This window comes from Pleuronectes platessa, chromosome 3 (assembly GCF_947347685.1).
Source record: "Pleuronectes platessa chromosome 3, fPlePla1.1, whole genome shotgun sequence".
Lineage (NCBI taxonomy): Eukaryota > Metazoa > Chordata > Actinopteri > Pleuronectiformes > Pleuronectidae > Pleuronectes > Pleuronectes platessa.
In genome coordinates, this window is record NC_070628.1 from 699,770 (window position 1) to 717,970 (window position 18,201).

Consider the following 18,201-nt stretch of genomic DNA (forward strand, 5'->3'; position numbering starts at 1 on the left):
AACCATTACCAGCACCCGGAAAGCTAAATAATTGGCTCAAGTAGAAGAAATACCAACTGACACCCACAACCACTCTCACAAGCACTCTCACACACACTAGCATTCACAAACACTACTCCGCACACACATGGGCTCGTGACAAGGCATCTGCAACTATATTCTCAGAGCCCCTAATGTGGCGAATATCCAGATTGTACGGCTGAAGAAAGAGACTCCATCTCATCAGCCGTTGGTTTGGGTTCTGGAGAGACTGTAGAAACGTAAGTGGGTTATGGTCGCTAGAAACAACCACGGCCGAACAATGCCCACCCACATACACTTCGAAATGCTGGAGTGCCCATACGAGCGCGAGGGCCTCCTTCTCAATTACCGAATAACTCAATTGATAATTCTTGAATTTTCGAGAAAAGAAACACACAGGATGTTCTATGCCAGTGTCATTTTCTTGAATTAGCACAGCTCCAGCGCCGACGTTACTGGCATCCGTTTGAATTTTAAATGGTTTGTCCAGTCGTGGAGCCATCAAAACGGGGGCGGAGCTTAACAGAGCTTTCACAGAGTCAAACGCGTTTTGGCAGGATTCTGTGGATGCGCATTAACTCGCGTTTTGTAGCAGGAACAGGGAACTCGTCAATAACCTTTACTTTGGCCCTGCCCCACTACCTTACCCAGGCAGGTCACGGTCGCTCCAGCAAACTCACACTTTGCCAGATTAACCGTGAGCCGTGCCTGTGCCAGGCGCGCGAGGAGCAGTCGCAAGCGCTCCAGATGTGATGAGCAGGTATTACTGACAGTAACCACATCATCCAAATAAACAGTTACTCCTTCCAGCCCAGCCACAACACGATTCATTAATCTCTGAAATGTCGCTGCGGCATTACGCAGCCCGAATGACATGACACGATACGAAAATAAACCTCTAGGCCTGATAACAGCGGAAACTTCACGAGCCCTCTCAGTTAACAGCACTTGCCAATATCCTTTAAGGAGATCCAATTTGGTGACGAATTTGGCTGCTCCGACTTCATCAATACAGTCCTCTATACGAGGTAAAGGAAACAAATCAGGTTTGGTTACAGCATTGAGCTTGCGATAATCAGTACAAAAACGAAACGTACCGTCAGACTTTTTAACCAATAAGCATGGCGAAGACCAGCTGGAGAAAGACGGTTCAGCTAAGTTATTGTTAAGCAAATACTGAACCTCTTCGTTCTGACTTTCCTTTTTCTCGATAGGCACTCGATAGAAACGCTGCCGGATGGGCTCAGCACCCCCCACATCGATATCGTGCTCCAGTAAATCAGTCTGTGTGGGCACATCAGAGAACAACACTTTAAACTCCCCAAGCAAATCAGTGAGCTCTTGGCTCTGAATCGAACTTAAATGTTTTAGGACTGAAGGCATGGCTAACAATGTCTCAGAGTTCTTTAAACGCCCTTGTAACACACAATCATCGGTTGTGTTAAACTCCTCCCCCTCTGAAGCTGCCACCATCAAAGGTGCGCGAACCAGCGAGGAGCTGTCCACTAGCACCAGAGAGGAGCTGTCCACTAGCACCCGAGAGGAGCTGTCCACTAGCACCAGAGAGGAGCTGTCCACCAGCACCCGAGAGGAGCTGTCCACCAGCACCCGAGAGGAGCTGTCCACCAGCACCCGAGAGGAGCTGTCCACCAGCACCAGAGAGGAGGTGTCCACCAGCACCTGAGAGGAGCTGTCCACCAGCACCAGAGAGGAGCTGTCCACCAGCACCAGAGAGGAGCTGTCCACCAGCACCTGAGAGGAGCTGTCCACCAGCACCTGAGAGGAGCTGTCCACCAGCACCTGAGAGGAGCTGTCCACCAGCACCTGAGAGGAGCTGTCCACCAGCACCTGAGAGGAGCTCTCCACCAGCACCTGAGAGGAGCTGTCCACCAGCACCACGGGATCGATCGTTTTCGAAGCGCGCCGCTCCTCACGAGTATGAAACGGTTTCCAGAGATTAACATGACATCGTTGAGTGACATTCCTCCTGTCGGGGGTCGAGATCACGTAATTATCATTCAGACCACGATGCAGGACCTTATAGGGTCCAGCGTACCTGGCCTGAAACGGTGAACCAAGTACCGGAAGCAGCGCGAGCACTAAATCACCAACAACAAACGTTCTGTGCTCCGTGCGACGATCGAAGAGTGTTTTCATTTTCTTCTGGGACTCCTCCAGCCGTTCCCTAGCCATTCTCCAGGCAGAGGAAAGACGGCGGCGGAAACCCAGAACGTACTCAGACAAATTATCAGGCGGTTCTGAATCAGTCCATTGATCATGGAGCACTGACATCACCCCACGCACACGGTGCGCAAAAACAAGATCATTTGGACTAAAGCCAGTACTCTCATGAGTGACCCCCCTGGCTGCTAACATCAGCCACGGCAGGCCCTCCTCCCAATCGCCCCCTAACTCGACACAATATGCACGAAGCAGTGACTTCAGCGTTGAATGAAAGCGTTCCAAAGCACCTTGGCTCTGAGCGTGATAAGCTGTTGACAGATTTTGCTGAATTCCCAATTGCCTGAGAACGTCTTTGAACAATTTGGAAGTAAAGTTACTCCCCCGATCAGATTGCACAACTTTCGGTAACCCGAAAGTTGAAATAAATTGACTCAGTGCTTTAACAATTGCTTTCGTGTTAATAGAACGTAATGGAAAAGCAGCCGGGCAGCGAGTGGTCTGGCACATAACCGTGAGCAGGTACTCACAGCCTGTTTTAGAGCGAGGGAGAGGCCCAACATTGTCAATGATAAGGTGCTCAAAAGGTCGACTCGCAGTCGGAATCGGACGCAACGGAGCCGGCTTCAGCATCACATTGGGTTTACCTGTCAGTTGACATGTTCCGCACGTTTTTACAAAACTGGCAACGTCGCGCTTAACTCGCGTCCAGTGGAAATAGCGCAAAATGTGATCATATGTTTTCTGTACACCGGCATGACCAGCGAGCTTATCATGAGCGGTTTCGAGTACCAGCAGACGAAACTTAGCAGGCACCACCACCTGGACAACTGGATCACCAACAAAGCAATCGGCGTGAGGAGACCACTTCCTTAACAACACGCCGTCTTTAACGAAGTAGCCCCCCCGCTTTATTCCGAATTTCATGGTCAACGTTAACGAGTTCAAAGAGTGATTTCAAAGTCTCATCTGACTTTTGCTCTTCTGCCAATTCCTCACGTGATACACAGACGGGATAATCAGCGAGCGAAAAAGACTTTGATTTAGTTGACTGCACTCTCTCGGTCTCAGTTCTTCGACTGGCAGAGCGAGTCACTACACATGCGGTAAACACCTTCGGATACTTTTCAGCACTCTCACCGGTGGACAGCGGCTCTTCAGTAACCACCAGAGGAGAAGACGTATCTGACCAGATGCGTCTACCTGCCAGCTGGTTCCCGAGCACCACTGAGATGCCATCAATAGGTAGTGCAGGCCGAACACCAAGCTCCACGTCTCCCTCCACTAGTTCACACTCAAGAGAGACAGTGTGCAACGGCACTGAAATTGTGTTTAAGCCAATTCCACGAATCAACAGCGAATTCCCAGTGTAAGACTCATTAGAGAAAGGCAACACCGACCCTAATATAAAAGACCCACTAGCCCCAGTATCCCTCAATATTTTCACTCTGACTTTATGACCACCAACAAGTGACACAAAGCCCTCAGAGATGAAAGGATCAAACGTCACCTCGCGGTCTGCCACACACGCAGAGGCGCACGCAGGCCGGTCAGTTGGCAGCTCCAAGTCAGGGATCGCAGGCACTGGAACAGCCAGGATCGAAGCCTCAGCAGTCGTGTTGAACGATTGAGCTTTCTTTGCTTTGAGCACTGGACATTGCCTTATCCAATGACCTCTTTCAAAACAGTACCCACACGCGTCCTTATCCAGAGCAGGCCTTTGCACAGGTTGATATTTTTGAGCAGACCGCTGCTCTTGAGCTTGAGGCACAGGTATAACGTTAGGCCATGATCGAAAATTACCTCCATCCATTTTTCTACGATCTACTCGTGACCGGTGCGTCAGCTCCCATTCATCAGCCAGCACGGCTGCCTCGGAAGCCGTGCGCAACTTACGCTCCACAATGTACGTAGCTACACCTTCGGAGAGCGTGTCCTTATACTGCTCTAACAAAAATAGATCGATCAAATCATCCAATGTAGTAATATTTTCGGATCTTCGCCAACGAGTAAACTGCAAAGTTAAAGCTCTCACGAAATCAACATTCGTTTGCTCGTATATCCTCCGCAAATTGCGGAAACGAAAACGGTAAGCCTCTGGCACCAGTTCGTATGCTTTCATCACTGCAGTTTTCACCTTCTCATACACCTGACTGTCTGCCACAGACAGTGCCGCATAGGCGAGCTGAGCGCGGCCGGTCAACACACACTGGAGGAGCAGAGTCCTCTCCACGTCTGACCAACTGTGCGCATCAGCTACCCGCTCGAACAATTGAAAAAAAGTGTCCACATCAGCCTCTCTAAATGGTGGAACTAAACAAATCTTCTTTTCAACGTTCAATCCAGTAGGTGACTGTCCACCTGGCATTCTACCATCCCGCAGCAGATCGTTGCTGCTCTTGATCCAGTTTTATTTTCTCAAACTCTTGCGTGAGATGGATTTTATCAAGCTCCGTCTCCCTCTGCATTACAAGCAGAGGCTTTTGCTCCTCAAAAGTAAGCGCAGTGTTGCCAACTTGGCGACTTGGTCGCTAAATCTGGCGACTTTCCAAACCCTCATGGCGACTTCTGGTGATATTAGAGACTTTCTGGTGTTTTGGAGACTGACGTGAAAGCACGTATCGTTCTGCAGTGACTGTCCTCAACGAGCAGCGGGTGATGCCGTGAGCCCCTCCGCCATCCCAGCGCACTCACAGGCGGTCAGTCTCCCAGTAGCCTTGCGCAGCAGTCCCAGCTGCAGTCAGAGCAGAGGAGACCCACACTCCGCGTCCTCCAGACAGCAAATTAATCGCTGATCCTGCCCTGGCTTACAGAGCGGGATGTAAGTGTCAGTGTATCTTCACTGTCACTGGAAAACATGAGTCATGTTGCAGAGTCCACATCTCTCGTGTGGAACGTGGTGAAACTGAAAACTGAACCAAACTTAAGAAGAAAAAAATAAATAACTTGCTCTGCCATAGTATCTCTTTTGGATCATTTTGCCGGTCCCAAGGCGGATAAAGGAGGAGGGCTGGAGGTAGAGCTAGAAGTTCCACCCCACATATCATTTTGATTAAATTGATATTCTAACATTTAACAATACAGGACAAAATAGATTTATGTATGTGGGTCTAGATACAGCATTAAAGTCATGAAGTTATTTTGAGAAGTGATGGCCTATTTCTATGGCAAGATAAAAAAAAAAAGAATCAACAGAAAAATACGGAAGCGTATTCCATTCACTTTTATTTTTTATTTTTTGGGGCATTTATCTCCGAGATAATTATCTCAGAAAAACAGAATAATTTTCTTTGTGAAGTGAATGTAATATGCTTCTGCAGAAGAAAGCTTATTTTAATTTCCAAACATATTCAGGGTGTTTTTCTCTCACTTTCTGTACGTCCTATAGCGACCATTACATTATGCAAATTAGGCGATGACGTCATTTAGCGACATCTAGCGACTTTTAGGACAGCCAATAGCTACTTTCCTTACTGAGGAGTTGGCAACACTGAGTAAGCGCGTGTGGCGCCGGTGGCTCAGATGGTGCAGCTGTAGTTGTTAGCACCTGCTGATCCACTAACCGGCCACCACTACGCACCTAACTCTCTCTTTTAACCTCCTTTGTAATACGGAAACGACGATGTCATAATTGTCACCTCGATTAACTGCTCCTTTGTCATTGAGTTTAATAACTCAGCTGACGGAGTCTGGATAAAAACAGTCACAATTTTTGAAGTCATATTCCCCAATTAAATTGTGAGCTGCTATTGAGATCAACAAATGACCCGACACCTGTATAAACAGTAGACCCTGCTCCTCTTCAGGTGACGTGAGACCGGGGATTTTAAGCACCGAGCCCGTAAATCCGAAAGAGCCACCGCTTGATAATGGCTCCACGGAAATCGGAAATGCCCCCGAGACGACCGCTCCAGGTCCCTGTCACCCAAAAATAACAAACAAAAATAACAAACCACGCATCCAAAGACACGCACTAATCTTATCTCAGGTAATTTATTGATCCAATTTTCCAAATCCAGGTTCAATCAGACAAAATAACACGACGACGTTTACTCACCCCTAATTATCCAACTTCACTACAAACTGGCGTTTCTTTCTTTCTTCTGGACGAGCCCCCATATGTCACACCCAGAGTATGAATGACACGACAGAGCGGACGGTAGTTTTACCAGGTTCCAGGATGGGTTTATTGTAGAATCTCAGAGGTGCAGATATTCAAACAAAAGCCCCCCCGAGGAGGAGGAGGAGGAGCCAGAGCTTTCAAGGAGTCCGGTGCACCTGCGTACCAGGTGCACCCAGTTACGGCTCGTTACCTCCAATCAGCAGCACTGCACACGGAGACCAGGGACACAAACAGAGGGTTAGACACCTGTCATGGAAAGGTACAGGCCAGCAGTCACAGTGTGTGTGTGTCAGTGTGTGTGTCAGTGTGTGTGTCAGTGTGTGTTTCAGTGTGTGTGTCAGTGTGTGTGTGTCAGTGTGTTTCAGTGTGTGTGTGTGTGTGTGTGTGTTTCAGTGTCTGTCAGTGGGTGAGTGTGTGTGTCAGTGTGTGTCAGTCTGTTTCAGTGTGTGTGTGTCAGTGTATATGTGTGTGTGTGTGTGTGTCAGAGGTGTTTTAACAAAGAGGGGATTTACCAGGGTGAGGGTCACATGATCACGTTTTGTATGAATGTTGTGTTTTCTGATTTAATTCTCACAGATTTGATATTTTCTTTAATTACAGACTCAGTTGTTTTTGTTACCTCTTAGAGACTCACTATGAAGTCGTGGCCTCAGCTCTGAAGTCAGACCCTTCACATCTGAGAGAACTGGATCTGACTAACAACAACCTGCAGGATTCAGAAGTGAAGCTGCTGTGTTCTGGACTGGAGAGTCCAAACTGTCGACTGGAGACTCTGAGGTCCTTAAATCCTTCTTCACTTTTCAGACTTTCTTTCTTATTGGGTCATTATTTATTTAAATTGTCTCAGTTCTGCTCTGCTCACTGTCCCTCAGTCATCTGTCACTCACCCAGCCTGTCAGTCACGTCCACCTCATCAACTCCATTCACCTGCACTCACCTGCTCCTGATCACTAAGAAAGTGTCAGTAAATAACATGTGGACTGAGGCCGAGCACTCGTCCTCCTCAGGTTTTCAAAATAAGACACATTCTCATTGAAACACGTTGGACAGTTGATAAGTATAGAAACAAACAGGAAGTGACATCAGGAGCCATCCCTACTTTAAACAGTGTTTAATTACACAAACCTGCTCAGTGACCAACACACAGAGAAGAAGCTGATGAATGAAACAATGGTCCAACATGTCTGATCTGATATTTATCTTCAGGTCACAGACTGGACTGAGGTCAGCAGCATGTTGAGAGTCTGTGTTGACATGATGATGATCCACAACAACAGGAGGACACATTCTAATATTCATATTTCTTTATCCAGGTTGTGGAGCTGCAGTCTGTCAGAGATCAGCTGTTCTTCTCTGGCTTCAGCTCTGAGGTCAAACCCCTCTCATCTGAGAAAACTGGATCTGAGGAACAACGACCTGCAGGACTCAGGAGTGAAGGAGCTTCTTGATCTACAGCAGAGTCCAACCTGTGGACTGGAGACTCTGAGGTCAGTAGATGGTTGGAGTCAGTCCACGCTGCTTTCATCAGTATGTTACTAAACACAGTCAGTATCACAGATCCAGGGTCTGTGCTACCAAGCAGGATTTGTGGTTATCAGGTTCACTTCAGGTTTAGTTTTTTCAGTTCTACGAAGCTCGTCCACTTCTTAACCAGGTCAATCACCATGGTAACTTCTGATGGACAGCTAACCTGCTCCAGGTTAAGTTGGAGATCAACCAGTATAGAAGCTCCGCCCACTGACCACAGTGACTCTACACTGTTGTGTGGTGCACACTCTCCTTAAAGGGACGGATAAGGGAAGTTTAAATCAACGTCTGGTTGGTTCAGTTGATCTCTAACTCACCCAGAACATCTCAATGTCTCCAGACTCATCCTGTCCCCAAAACACCAGATGACCTCAGCTTCCTGGAGACAGGTCCATGTGTGTGTCCTCCGAGACAGTGAGACAGTGTGTGTCCTCAGAGACAGTGAGACAGTGTGTGTCCTCAGAGACAGTGAGACAGTGTGTGTCCTCAGAGACAGTGTGTGTCCTCAGAGACAGTGTGTGTCCTCAGAGACAGTGAGACAGTGTGTGTCCTCAGAGTCAGTGTGTGTCCTCAGAGACAGTGAGACAGTGTGTGTCCTCAGAGACAGTGTGTGTCCTCAGAGACAGTGAGACAGTGTGTGTCCACAGAGTCAGTGTGTGTCCACAGAGTCAGTGTGTGTCCTCAGAGTCAGTGTGTGTCCTCAGAGACAGTGGGTGTCCTCAGAGACAGTGTGTGTCCTCAGAGACAGTGAGACAGTGTGTGTCCTCAGAGACAGTGAGACAGTGTGTGTCCTCAGAGACAGTGTGTGTCCTCAGAGACAGTGAGACAGTGTGTGTCCTCAGAGTCAGTGTGTGTCCTCAGAGACAGTGAGACAGTGTGTGTCCTCAGAGACAGTGTGTGTCCTCAGAGACAGTGAGACAGTGTGTGTCCACAGAGTCAGTGTGTGTCCACAGAGTCAGTGTGTGTCCTCAGAGTCAGTGTGTGTCCTCAGAGACAGTGGGTGTCCTCAGAGACAGTGAGATAGTGTGTGTCCTCAGAGTCAGTGTGTGTCCTCAGAGACAGTGTTTCTCCTCAGAGTCAGTGTGTGTCCTCAGAGACAGTGAGACAGTGTGTGTCCTCAGAGACAGTGTGTGTCCTCAGAGACAGTGAGACAGTGTGTGTCCTCAGAGTCAGTGTGTGTCCACAGAGTCAGTATGTGTCCTCAGAGTCAGTGTGTGTCCTCAGAGACAGTGTTTCTCCTCAGAGTCAGTGTGTGTCCTCAGAGACAGTGAGACAGTGTGTGTCCTCAGAGACAGTGTGTGTCCTCAGAGTCAGTGTGTGTCCTCACAGACAGTGAGACAGTGTGTGTCCTCAGAGACAGTGTGTGTCCTCAGAGTAAGTGAGACAGTGTGTGTCCTCAGAGATAGTGTGTGTCCTCAGAGTCAGTGTGTGTCCTCAGAGTCAGTGTGTGTCCTCAGAGTCAGTGTGTGTCCTCAGAGACAGTCTGTGTTCTCAGAGACAGTGTGTGTCCTCAAAGTCAGTGTGTGTCCTCAAAGTCAGTAAGACAGTGTGTGTCCTCGGGGACAGTGTGTGTCCTCAGAGACAGTGTGTGTCCTCAGAGAAAGTGAGACAGTGTGTGTCCTCAGAGACAGTGTGTGTCCTCAGAGTCATTGAGACAGTGTGTGTCCTCAGAGAAAGTGAGACAGTGTGTGTCCTCAGAGACAGTGTGTGTCCTCAGAGACAGTGAGACAGTGTGTGTCCTCAGAGAAAGTGAGACAGTGTGTGTCCTCAGAGACAGTGTGTGTCCTCAGAGACAGTGAGACAGTGTGTGTCCTCAGTGAGTCAGTGTGTGTCCTCAGAGACAGTGAGACAGTGTGTGTCCTCAGAGTCAGTGAGACAGTGTGTGTCCTCAGAGACAGTGAGACAGTGTGTGTCCTCAGAGACAGTGAGACCGTGTGTTCTCAGAGACAGTGTGTGTCCTCAGAGTCAGTGAGACAGTGTGTGTCCTCAGAGACAGTGAGACAGTGTGTGTCCTCAGAGACAGTGTGTGTCCTCAGAGTCATTGAGACAGTGTGTGTCCTCAGAGAAAGTGAGACAGTGTGTGTCCTCAGAGACAGTGTGTGTCCTCAGAGTCAGTGAGACAGTGTGTGTCCTCAGAGTCAGTGAGACAGTGTGTGTCCTCAGAGACAGTGAGACAGTGTGTGTCCTCAGTGAGACAGTGTGTGTCCTCAGAGACAGTGAGACAGTGTGTGTCTTCTTGTCTTCCACTCGTCTTGTTAGTAAACAACAGATTCAGATCTCGTGGCCTCGAGTTATTTGTCTCGTTCACACGTTATTATGTCGTGGTCACGTAATATATTTTGACCAGATGCCACCAGGGGGCGCTGTAACTTACACAAGCTGGACCACAGCTGACAGCCTCACACGAGGGACAGAGACGGTGTCGTCTTCATCTGATCTGAGACACTTTGTCCTCTCACTTCATCAGTGAAGAACTGATCAGGTGGATCTTTGTCACAGCTCTGAGATCAGTGGGACTGAAGCCTCTCCTCATCACATGGTAACCAGGAGCTCTTTATGCAGAGCAGAACCTCTGCTGAGGTCCATCTGTCTCCTCTGGTCCCAGTTTGTCAGAAGCAGATGTTCATCAACACACAGTGAAACATGGCTTCACCTGTAACAGCAGTAAATCCACCTCTCAGGTGTCCACTCTGCACTTTGACATGCAGAGGACACACACTGAGCTCTTAGCGTGTTCATTCCAACACGTGAACATGAAGCAGAGAGGAAGCTGCTCCACCTCTGAACAGGAGTGAAGTCCCTGCTGCTCTTTCTACTGGATGAGCTGCATCACTGACTCACAGCTGATGAAGTGAGTCTCTGTGACACTGATGTCTTCTTCTCTCAACAGGTGGAGCTGAGTGTGAAGAGGACAGTGTGAAGAGGACAGTGTGTGTGGACGGAGGCTGAGCTGTGTCCTGAGGATCCAGAGGCTGAAGCAGCAGCAGCTTGTGTGTAGTCTCCAATCTACACAACCCCTAATCTGCATGTGTTTGTGAGATGAAGCCGGAGCACCTGGAGAAAACACGGGGAGAACATGCAGACTCCACACAGGAAGACCCCATCTGAACCGGATTCAAACCAGCAACCTTCCTGCCCCGATTGTGTTTATTCACATGAAGAATGTGTTTATTGAAATGACACAACACAAGCAGAATATATAAACCCTCTATAAAGAGTCACATACAGTGTGTTTAAGTTTGTCTTTATTATTGTCCACCTTTGTCCCTCAGTGTGTCTCCATGTGTGTAGAACCACATTCTGTGTAGATGTTTGTTTATGATCTTAAAGTTCCTGGATTCACGTCACAAATTGATTTAGTTCAACACAAAGTTCAACACATTGAAATCACTTTGAGTTTAAAATCAGAGTTTTGTCTTTGACACAAAAGATCAAAACTCTGGACTTAAAAATGGGACGTTTTCATTTCTGCATCAGGTGCAGAGCGGTGGTGGCTTTTCTCCTTTTGACCCACAGGTGGCGCTGCAGTATAACAGCAGCACATCCCAGTCAAAGCCTTTATATTCAGTCTATGAGTCAAACACATGGATCATTTCCTCTGTGACAAACCAGATGTAACGAGAAGAAAAACATCTCAGAGAGAAAAGTTCTGTTTCTACTTGTCTCTGCTTTAATGCTCAATAAACATCCTTCCACCGACTTCACTGGAATCATGACTCAGCTTTTCTTTCCTCTTCAAACAAACTGGTGGAAACATCTCGTCCTTGGTGCAGGTAAAAGAACAAAATCACCAGTTTGACATACTGGAAACCAGCAGAAGAAAAGTGAATGAGACATTTACAGAATGAAGAAGAGTCGATGAAGAGCAGAGCATCTTTCAGTCTCTGAGGAAACTGTTTCATAAACATTTTAGCATATTTAATAGAAAACTGACCCGAGGAGAGGTCATCATGTGACTTTGTGATCCTCAACACACGTGTGTCAGTGTAACATGTGACTGTCACGCCATGTTCATGAACACGCTGCTCTCACATCTGTCCAGCAGATGTTGAAGCTCTGAGGTCCACTTCCTCTGCAGCAGAGTGAGACCATCATCTCTTCATGGAGCTGTGCACCAGGCTGGTGTCACGTGACCAAACACAAAGTGTGAACAACACGTCTCCAAAGGATCCGTTAGAATTCATCAAACACATTTATGGATAAACTTTATACTTATAAGGAAAAGCTTGTGCTCGTTATGAAATTCTTCTTTATCAATTGATTTCATTCATTCACCAAACATTCAGTGATCACTAGCGGTCCGTCCACACATCTGTCCACGCAGCACGTGGTGAGTTCCAGAGACACCCACAGAAACAGGCTTCACCTTCTCCCCCCCCCCACCACCTGTTCATTACTATGCCCCCCCCCCCCCCCCACTCTCCTCCTCTCCTCTCACCGCTCCCTTCTTCTTGTTCTCTCTCTCACAGTCGCCACTTGTTCCAGTTCTCTCTTTGTTATCCTGCCTTTTTTTTCTTCCTACCCAATCTCTCCCTCTTCTTCTTGTATTTTTGCGTTACCTTGTTTATTTATGATACATGCTTTTATTAATTTTAATTAAAATAACAATAGATTGAAAAATCACGAGCAATGAGTTTTTTACTTTAAGGTTTTTTTTTTTTTTTTTTTTTTTTTTCAATATTTTATTTATAAATTTTCAATATATAAAACAGGCAATAAGCATATTGTGACAGAAAAAAGACACATTGAACAAGTGTTCATGGACAAACACATATTGTACAGACAGCAAAAAAAACAAAAAAAACAACAGAGAGTACAAAGAGAGAGAGAGACAGAGAAAAATAAATAAATAAATAAATTAAAAAAAAAAAAATAAAGGGGACCTGCTCTGAAACAGTATATACAATTATCTACAGAACATACCTGTCATTATATAGAAGTCAAAAACATGAAGTTACGTTGGTAGAAAGGAATGTGAGTGGAGCATGACTATCACTGTTGGGTCATTCTTGACAAATATAAAAAGAAAGGTTGCCAAATCTTATCAAAGGCTGCAGAGCTGAGAGAGACATTGTGTCGGATCCTTTCCATATGCAGCAGACTGGTAGTTTCTGAAAGCCAGGCCTTAAAGGAAGGCGCCTCACCACTTTTCCATAAAGTTAGTATGTTCCTTTTTGCTATGACCATGCCGTATTGTATAGTCCTACGGTGTTCGTTGGTGAGCATAGAAAGGTGCTGGGAGCCACCTAAAATTGCAGTGAATGGATCTGGAGAAATATTACACTCATATACCTCAGAAAAGCATTTGAAAATATCAGACCAAAACTGGTTCAATTTGGGACAAAACCAAAAGAGATGGCCTAAGGTTCCCTCAGCTGACTGGCATTTTGAGCAGATTGGGGATACAGAGGGGTAGAAAGAATGGAGTTTGGTACAGGAATAATGTAATCTGTGGACAACCTTAAATTGAATAAGTTGGTGCCTTGAATTTATTGAACATTTATGAATATCACCGAGGTAGGATTCCCAGTCATTGTCGCTTATCGACAAGGCTAAGTCTTTCTCCCAAGCCTCCTTTAAGTGCTGGGATGAGGTCGGGTTAAGTGAGGTGAAAAGATCAACAAATCGCGAAGTGAGTTTCTTAGAATCAGGAGGTCGAGTCAAAAGAGTGTATAATTCAATGGGAGCTGGCAACGATTGAAAGTAAGGAATATTTTTGCGGGTGAAATCTCTAATCTGCAGGTAGCGGAAGAAGTGCGTGTCTGACAGTGTATATTTCCCCTTCAGCTGAGCAAAGGTGGCAAAAGTCTTGTTAAGATAGAGGTCCCCAATGGTGGCAATACCTTTATCCCTCCAGAAAAGGAAAGTGTTATCAGACAATGAAGGTGGGAAAGCGTGGTTTCGGTAGAGAGGGGTGTAAGAGGAGATCTCAGGCAGGTTAAATGATTTCCTTATTTGATACCAAATTTTTAAAGAGCTTGTAACTATGAAATTATTTCCAGCAATGGATTTTAAGGGTTGAGCTGAGGAGAAGAGGAGGGCTGGCATAGAACTGACGGGGAGACTTTGTTCAATTGCGAGCCAAGATGGGGTGTGGGCAGTAACATTACCCTGATGTGCGTTTTGCCAATACATTAACGCTCTGCAATTCGCTGCCCAGTAGTAGTGGCAGAAGTCTGGTAAACTGAGGCCACCAGCTGATCTGGGTTTGGTTAAATGTTTTTTAGCAATACGATGCGTTTTGAAACCCCACACGAAAGGTAGAATGAGTGAGTCTAATAATTTAAAAAAGGATTTGGGCAAGAAAACAGGTAGATTCTGGAAGAGATAGAGGAATCTGGGAAGAGTTACCATTTTGATTGCATTGACACGACCTATCAGAGATAATGGTAGCAGTCTCCAGGATTCGATATTCGATTTTAATTTATCAATCATGTCCAGGAAATTCAGTTTATAAATTAACTTGGGGTCTTTAGGGATTGTGGTTCCTAAGTATTTGATTTTGTCTGTTACAATTTTAAATGGCAGGTTTTTAAGGAAAATTGGGTCCAGATCACCTGTAAGGGGCATGAATTCACTTTTATCCAGATTTACAGTGTAGCCAGATATTTCACCAAATTTTTCAATGAGTCTTAATAAAGGGGGGAGGGAGTCTTCTGGGCGGGATAAAAACAAAACTACATCATCCGCGTACAGCGAGATACGGTGGTCGACTCCCCCAAGGATTACTGGGGCAATAGAAGGGTGGTTCCTGATACTGACAGCGAGGGGCTCCATTGCAATAGCGAATAATAATGGGCTGAGGGGGCAGCCCTGCCGGCAAGATCGTTGTAATTTGAAGGTAGGAGATCTGTTGTTGTTAGTGATAACTGAAGCGGTAGGACGAGCGTATAGCATTTTGACCCAGGAGGCAAAGCTCTCCCCCATACCGAACTCCCCCATTGCAGCCAATATATACGACCACTCAACTTGATCAAACGCCTTTTGGGCATCAAGAGCGAGGACAGCTATTTTAGAATCTTTACCAAAACTAGTGTACATAATATTCAACAGACGCCTTACATTAAAAAAAGAAAATCTGCCTGGAATAAATCCAGTCTGATCTTCATGGATTATATCTGCAATGCATTTATTCAGTCTGTTTGCAAGAATTTTAGTGAACACCTTAAGGTCACAGCCCAGGAGGGCAATAGGTCGGTATGAGGAGGGGTCTGTCTGGGTCTTGTCTTTTTTCAAGATCAGAGAGATGTTGGCAGAGTAAAGCGTCTCCGGGAGCAGACCAATTGACATAGAATGATTAAACATTCTTAACATGAAAGGAGCTATAATGTCTAAATATGCTTTATAGAATTCGATGCCAAATCCGTCCGGGCCGGACGCCTTTCCACTAGGAAAAGAGCGGATTGCCTGTTGAACTTCCTCTAATGTTATGTCAGCATTTAAATCTGTTTGTGCAGAGGGACTCAATTTAGGCAGGTGGAGAGTGCGGAGAAATTCAGAGGTATGAGTTGCAGTAGTGGTAGACTTTGAGGTGTAAAGATCTTCATAGAATTCACGGAAACATTCATTAATTTTCTCAGGGTCTGTAGTAGTGGTTCCCGATTTGGTCTTAATTTCATGAATCATTCTGCTAGCCTGGATGTTCCTAAGCTGGCGAGCCAGTAGTTTATCCGGCTTGTCGGCTAGCTCGAAGTGTTTTTGTTTAACTTTTAGTAACATTAAGCTGACTTGGTCAGAAAGGATAGCATTATATTTAGACTTTAATTTGGTTATTTCAACAAGCTTAGAAGGTGAGGCGGTCAATCTGTAGTCTCTTTCTAATAGTTTGAGTTGAGTTGTGACATCAATTAATTCTTTCATCTTGTCTTTTTTTATTTTAGCCTCATGAGCTATGATATGTCCTCGTATAACAGCTTTAAAAGCCTCCCATAGAGTGGAGTCATTTACCTCGGGTGTATCATTTTCATGAAAATATTCTGTTATTCTGCTGGCTGTTTGCTGGCGAAATTGTATGTTGTTAAGTAGTAAAGGATTGAACCGCCAGTTAAATGCGGTCTTGGTCCCACCAATATTTATTTTTAGTTCAACAGGGCTGTGATCAGAAATTATGATATCATGATATTTGGAGGAAATTACATCTGAGGTCAAAGTGGCGTCAGTCAAAAAGTAGTCAATTCTCGTATACGACTTATGTACGCTTGAGAAGAAGGAAAAGTCCCTATCGTTTGGGTGTTGCAGCCTCCAAATGTCAAGAAGGTTCATTGACTTAATTATATTATTCAGCGCAATACTGGCATTAGAGAGACTGGTGGGGCGAGAGGAGAGTCTATCAAGAGAGCAGTCCAATACCGTATTAAAATCACCACCCACGATTAAATGAGTGGATGATAAATCTGGAATAAGGTTGAAGACTTTCCTAAAAAAACCAGGGTCGTCAAAGTTAGGTGCGTAAATATTCAGAAAGGTTACATGCCGTGACAGAATGCGGCCTGTTACTATTAAATAGCGGCCGTTAGGGTCAGAGACAGTGGAAATATGTTCAAATGGAACGGTCCGTCTGATTAATATGGCTACACCTCTGGCCTTAGAGGAGAAAGTTGACTGATATATCTGAGATATCCAAGCACATCTCAACCTCCATTGCTCATTATGTTTAATATGCGTTTCTTGCATAAAAATAATATCTCCTGACAAAGACTTTAAATGGGAGAAGACTTTGCCTCTCTTCAAGTTACTCTGCAAACCCCTGACATTCCAGCTAAGTAGTGTTAAACTGCCACCTTGTGGCGGAGCAGGAGAGTTGTCAATGATCACAGAAGGATAGTAGATGTATGACGACGTAACATATCGAAAGGCATAATAGGTATGGTACCTTTAAGAAGAGCAGGCGAAAAAAGGGAAAACGAGAAGACATATAGACTAAACCCCCCCCCTGTCCACCCCACCAAACGAGGTGGAACAAGAAAAACATAAGCACTGAGAAACGGCTAAACACTGCAAGAAACCGTCGAACTAGAATAATACTCCTTGCTAAAGCAGAGAACATGATTCGCTAATCAATAGACCGGTAGCCCCGTCCACACAAGTAAACGAAAAACACTCATATATTTAGCGGTTAAATAGCACTCAATTCTTAGTGTGACTGAGAAACTGAAACGGGTACCACTAAAATGTCTTACGTGGGTGTCTGGGAGCGGCAGCAGGATAAATAAGTTCCCCGGGCGGGGATAGAGCTCACACCGGAGCGGCGGGGGATGTAATACATTTGTCTATGAAAGACTCGGCATCCGTGGCATCCTGAAATATTTTCTGCTCCGTGCCGTGATTGAAGATCAGTCTGGCGGGGAAGAGGAGACCGTGTTTGATCCCGGCGTCCCTCAGTTTCTTTTTTGCTCCGGCAAAGGCGCGGCGTTGTTCGGCGACTTCAGGTGAAAAGTCTGGGTATACGCTGATTCGGGCGCCGTTGAAGGTCAGGGGAGCCTGCAGGCGGGCAAGCTTAAGGATTTTTTCTTTCTCCGGAGGGTGATGAATCTTAGCGATCATGGTGCGTGGACGGCCGGCTGAGGGTGGACCGATGCGGTGCGCCCGGTCAACTTTGAGTCCACTTGGGAAATGATTGGTCCCGAGGAGCTGCGGCAGGAACTCAGCGAGAAACTGAGTCGGGTTGCCTTTCTCAACTTTTTCCGGTAGCCCAGTAACTTTAATATTGCAGCGTCTAGATCGGTTCTCGAGGTCTATTAGCTTACGTTTAGTGGACTTGTTGGTTTCGCATAGCTCCGTGCACCGTTTCTCCAGGGCTGCGATGCGGGACTCGTGGTCGTTAGCAAAACCCTCCAAGTCGGAGATGCGTGCCGTGTGGTCCGCCAGGGAAGTCTGAACTTGTTGAAGGTTAGAATCAAGCGCGTTGAATCTGGCGTTCATGTCATTGTCCAGTTTCCCAATAGCCGCCAAGACGCTAGCCAGCGTGGGTTGTGACGTTGAAGGATCATCGGTGTTAGCAGCGGAGCCTGGGCTGTTAGCCGGGCTTAGCTCAGGGCTAACGGCACCAACCTTTTCCATAGTAGGAACGGTTTTGCCGCTTTTCTTTGGGTTCGCGTTCGGATGCGAAGGTTTCTCCTTAGGTTTGTTTCTGCTGGGTCCGCTCATATTTCTGAAAGTGTTGATTTTAGCAAATATTTAGCGAGAGTGTGGAGGAGCCACTCGAAAACAGGACTACTCCATGCAGTGCTCACTAGCGCCCCCCCCTTTAAGGTTTTTGTGTAACTTTATTTTTTCATCAGGGTAAAAATGAAAATCCTCGAGTATCTAACCTGCTGCAGTAGCTTGGTGAATGTGTAGGGGGCAGTATA

The 18,201-nt window shown here is 46.2% G+C and overlaps 1 protein-coding gene across 1 annotated transcript in view; it reads left to right on the plus strand.

The window, feature by feature from the left end:
• LOC128437455 (NLR family CARD domain-containing protein 3) overlaps positions 1-11,551 on the plus strand; it is a 61,313-nt gene extending 49,762 nt beyond the window's left edge. The window contains exons 8-9 of the mRNA XM_053419622.1: positions 7,639-7,812; positions 10,743-11,551. Coding sequence (XP_053275597.1) covers positions 7,639-7,812; positions 10,743-10,752 — 184 coding nt within the window. The 3' untranslated portion in view covers positions 10,753-11,551. The remainder of the gene's footprint in view (positions 1-7,638; positions 7,813-10,742) is intronic.
• The last annotated feature ends 6,650 nt before the right edge of the window (positions 11,552-18,201 follow it).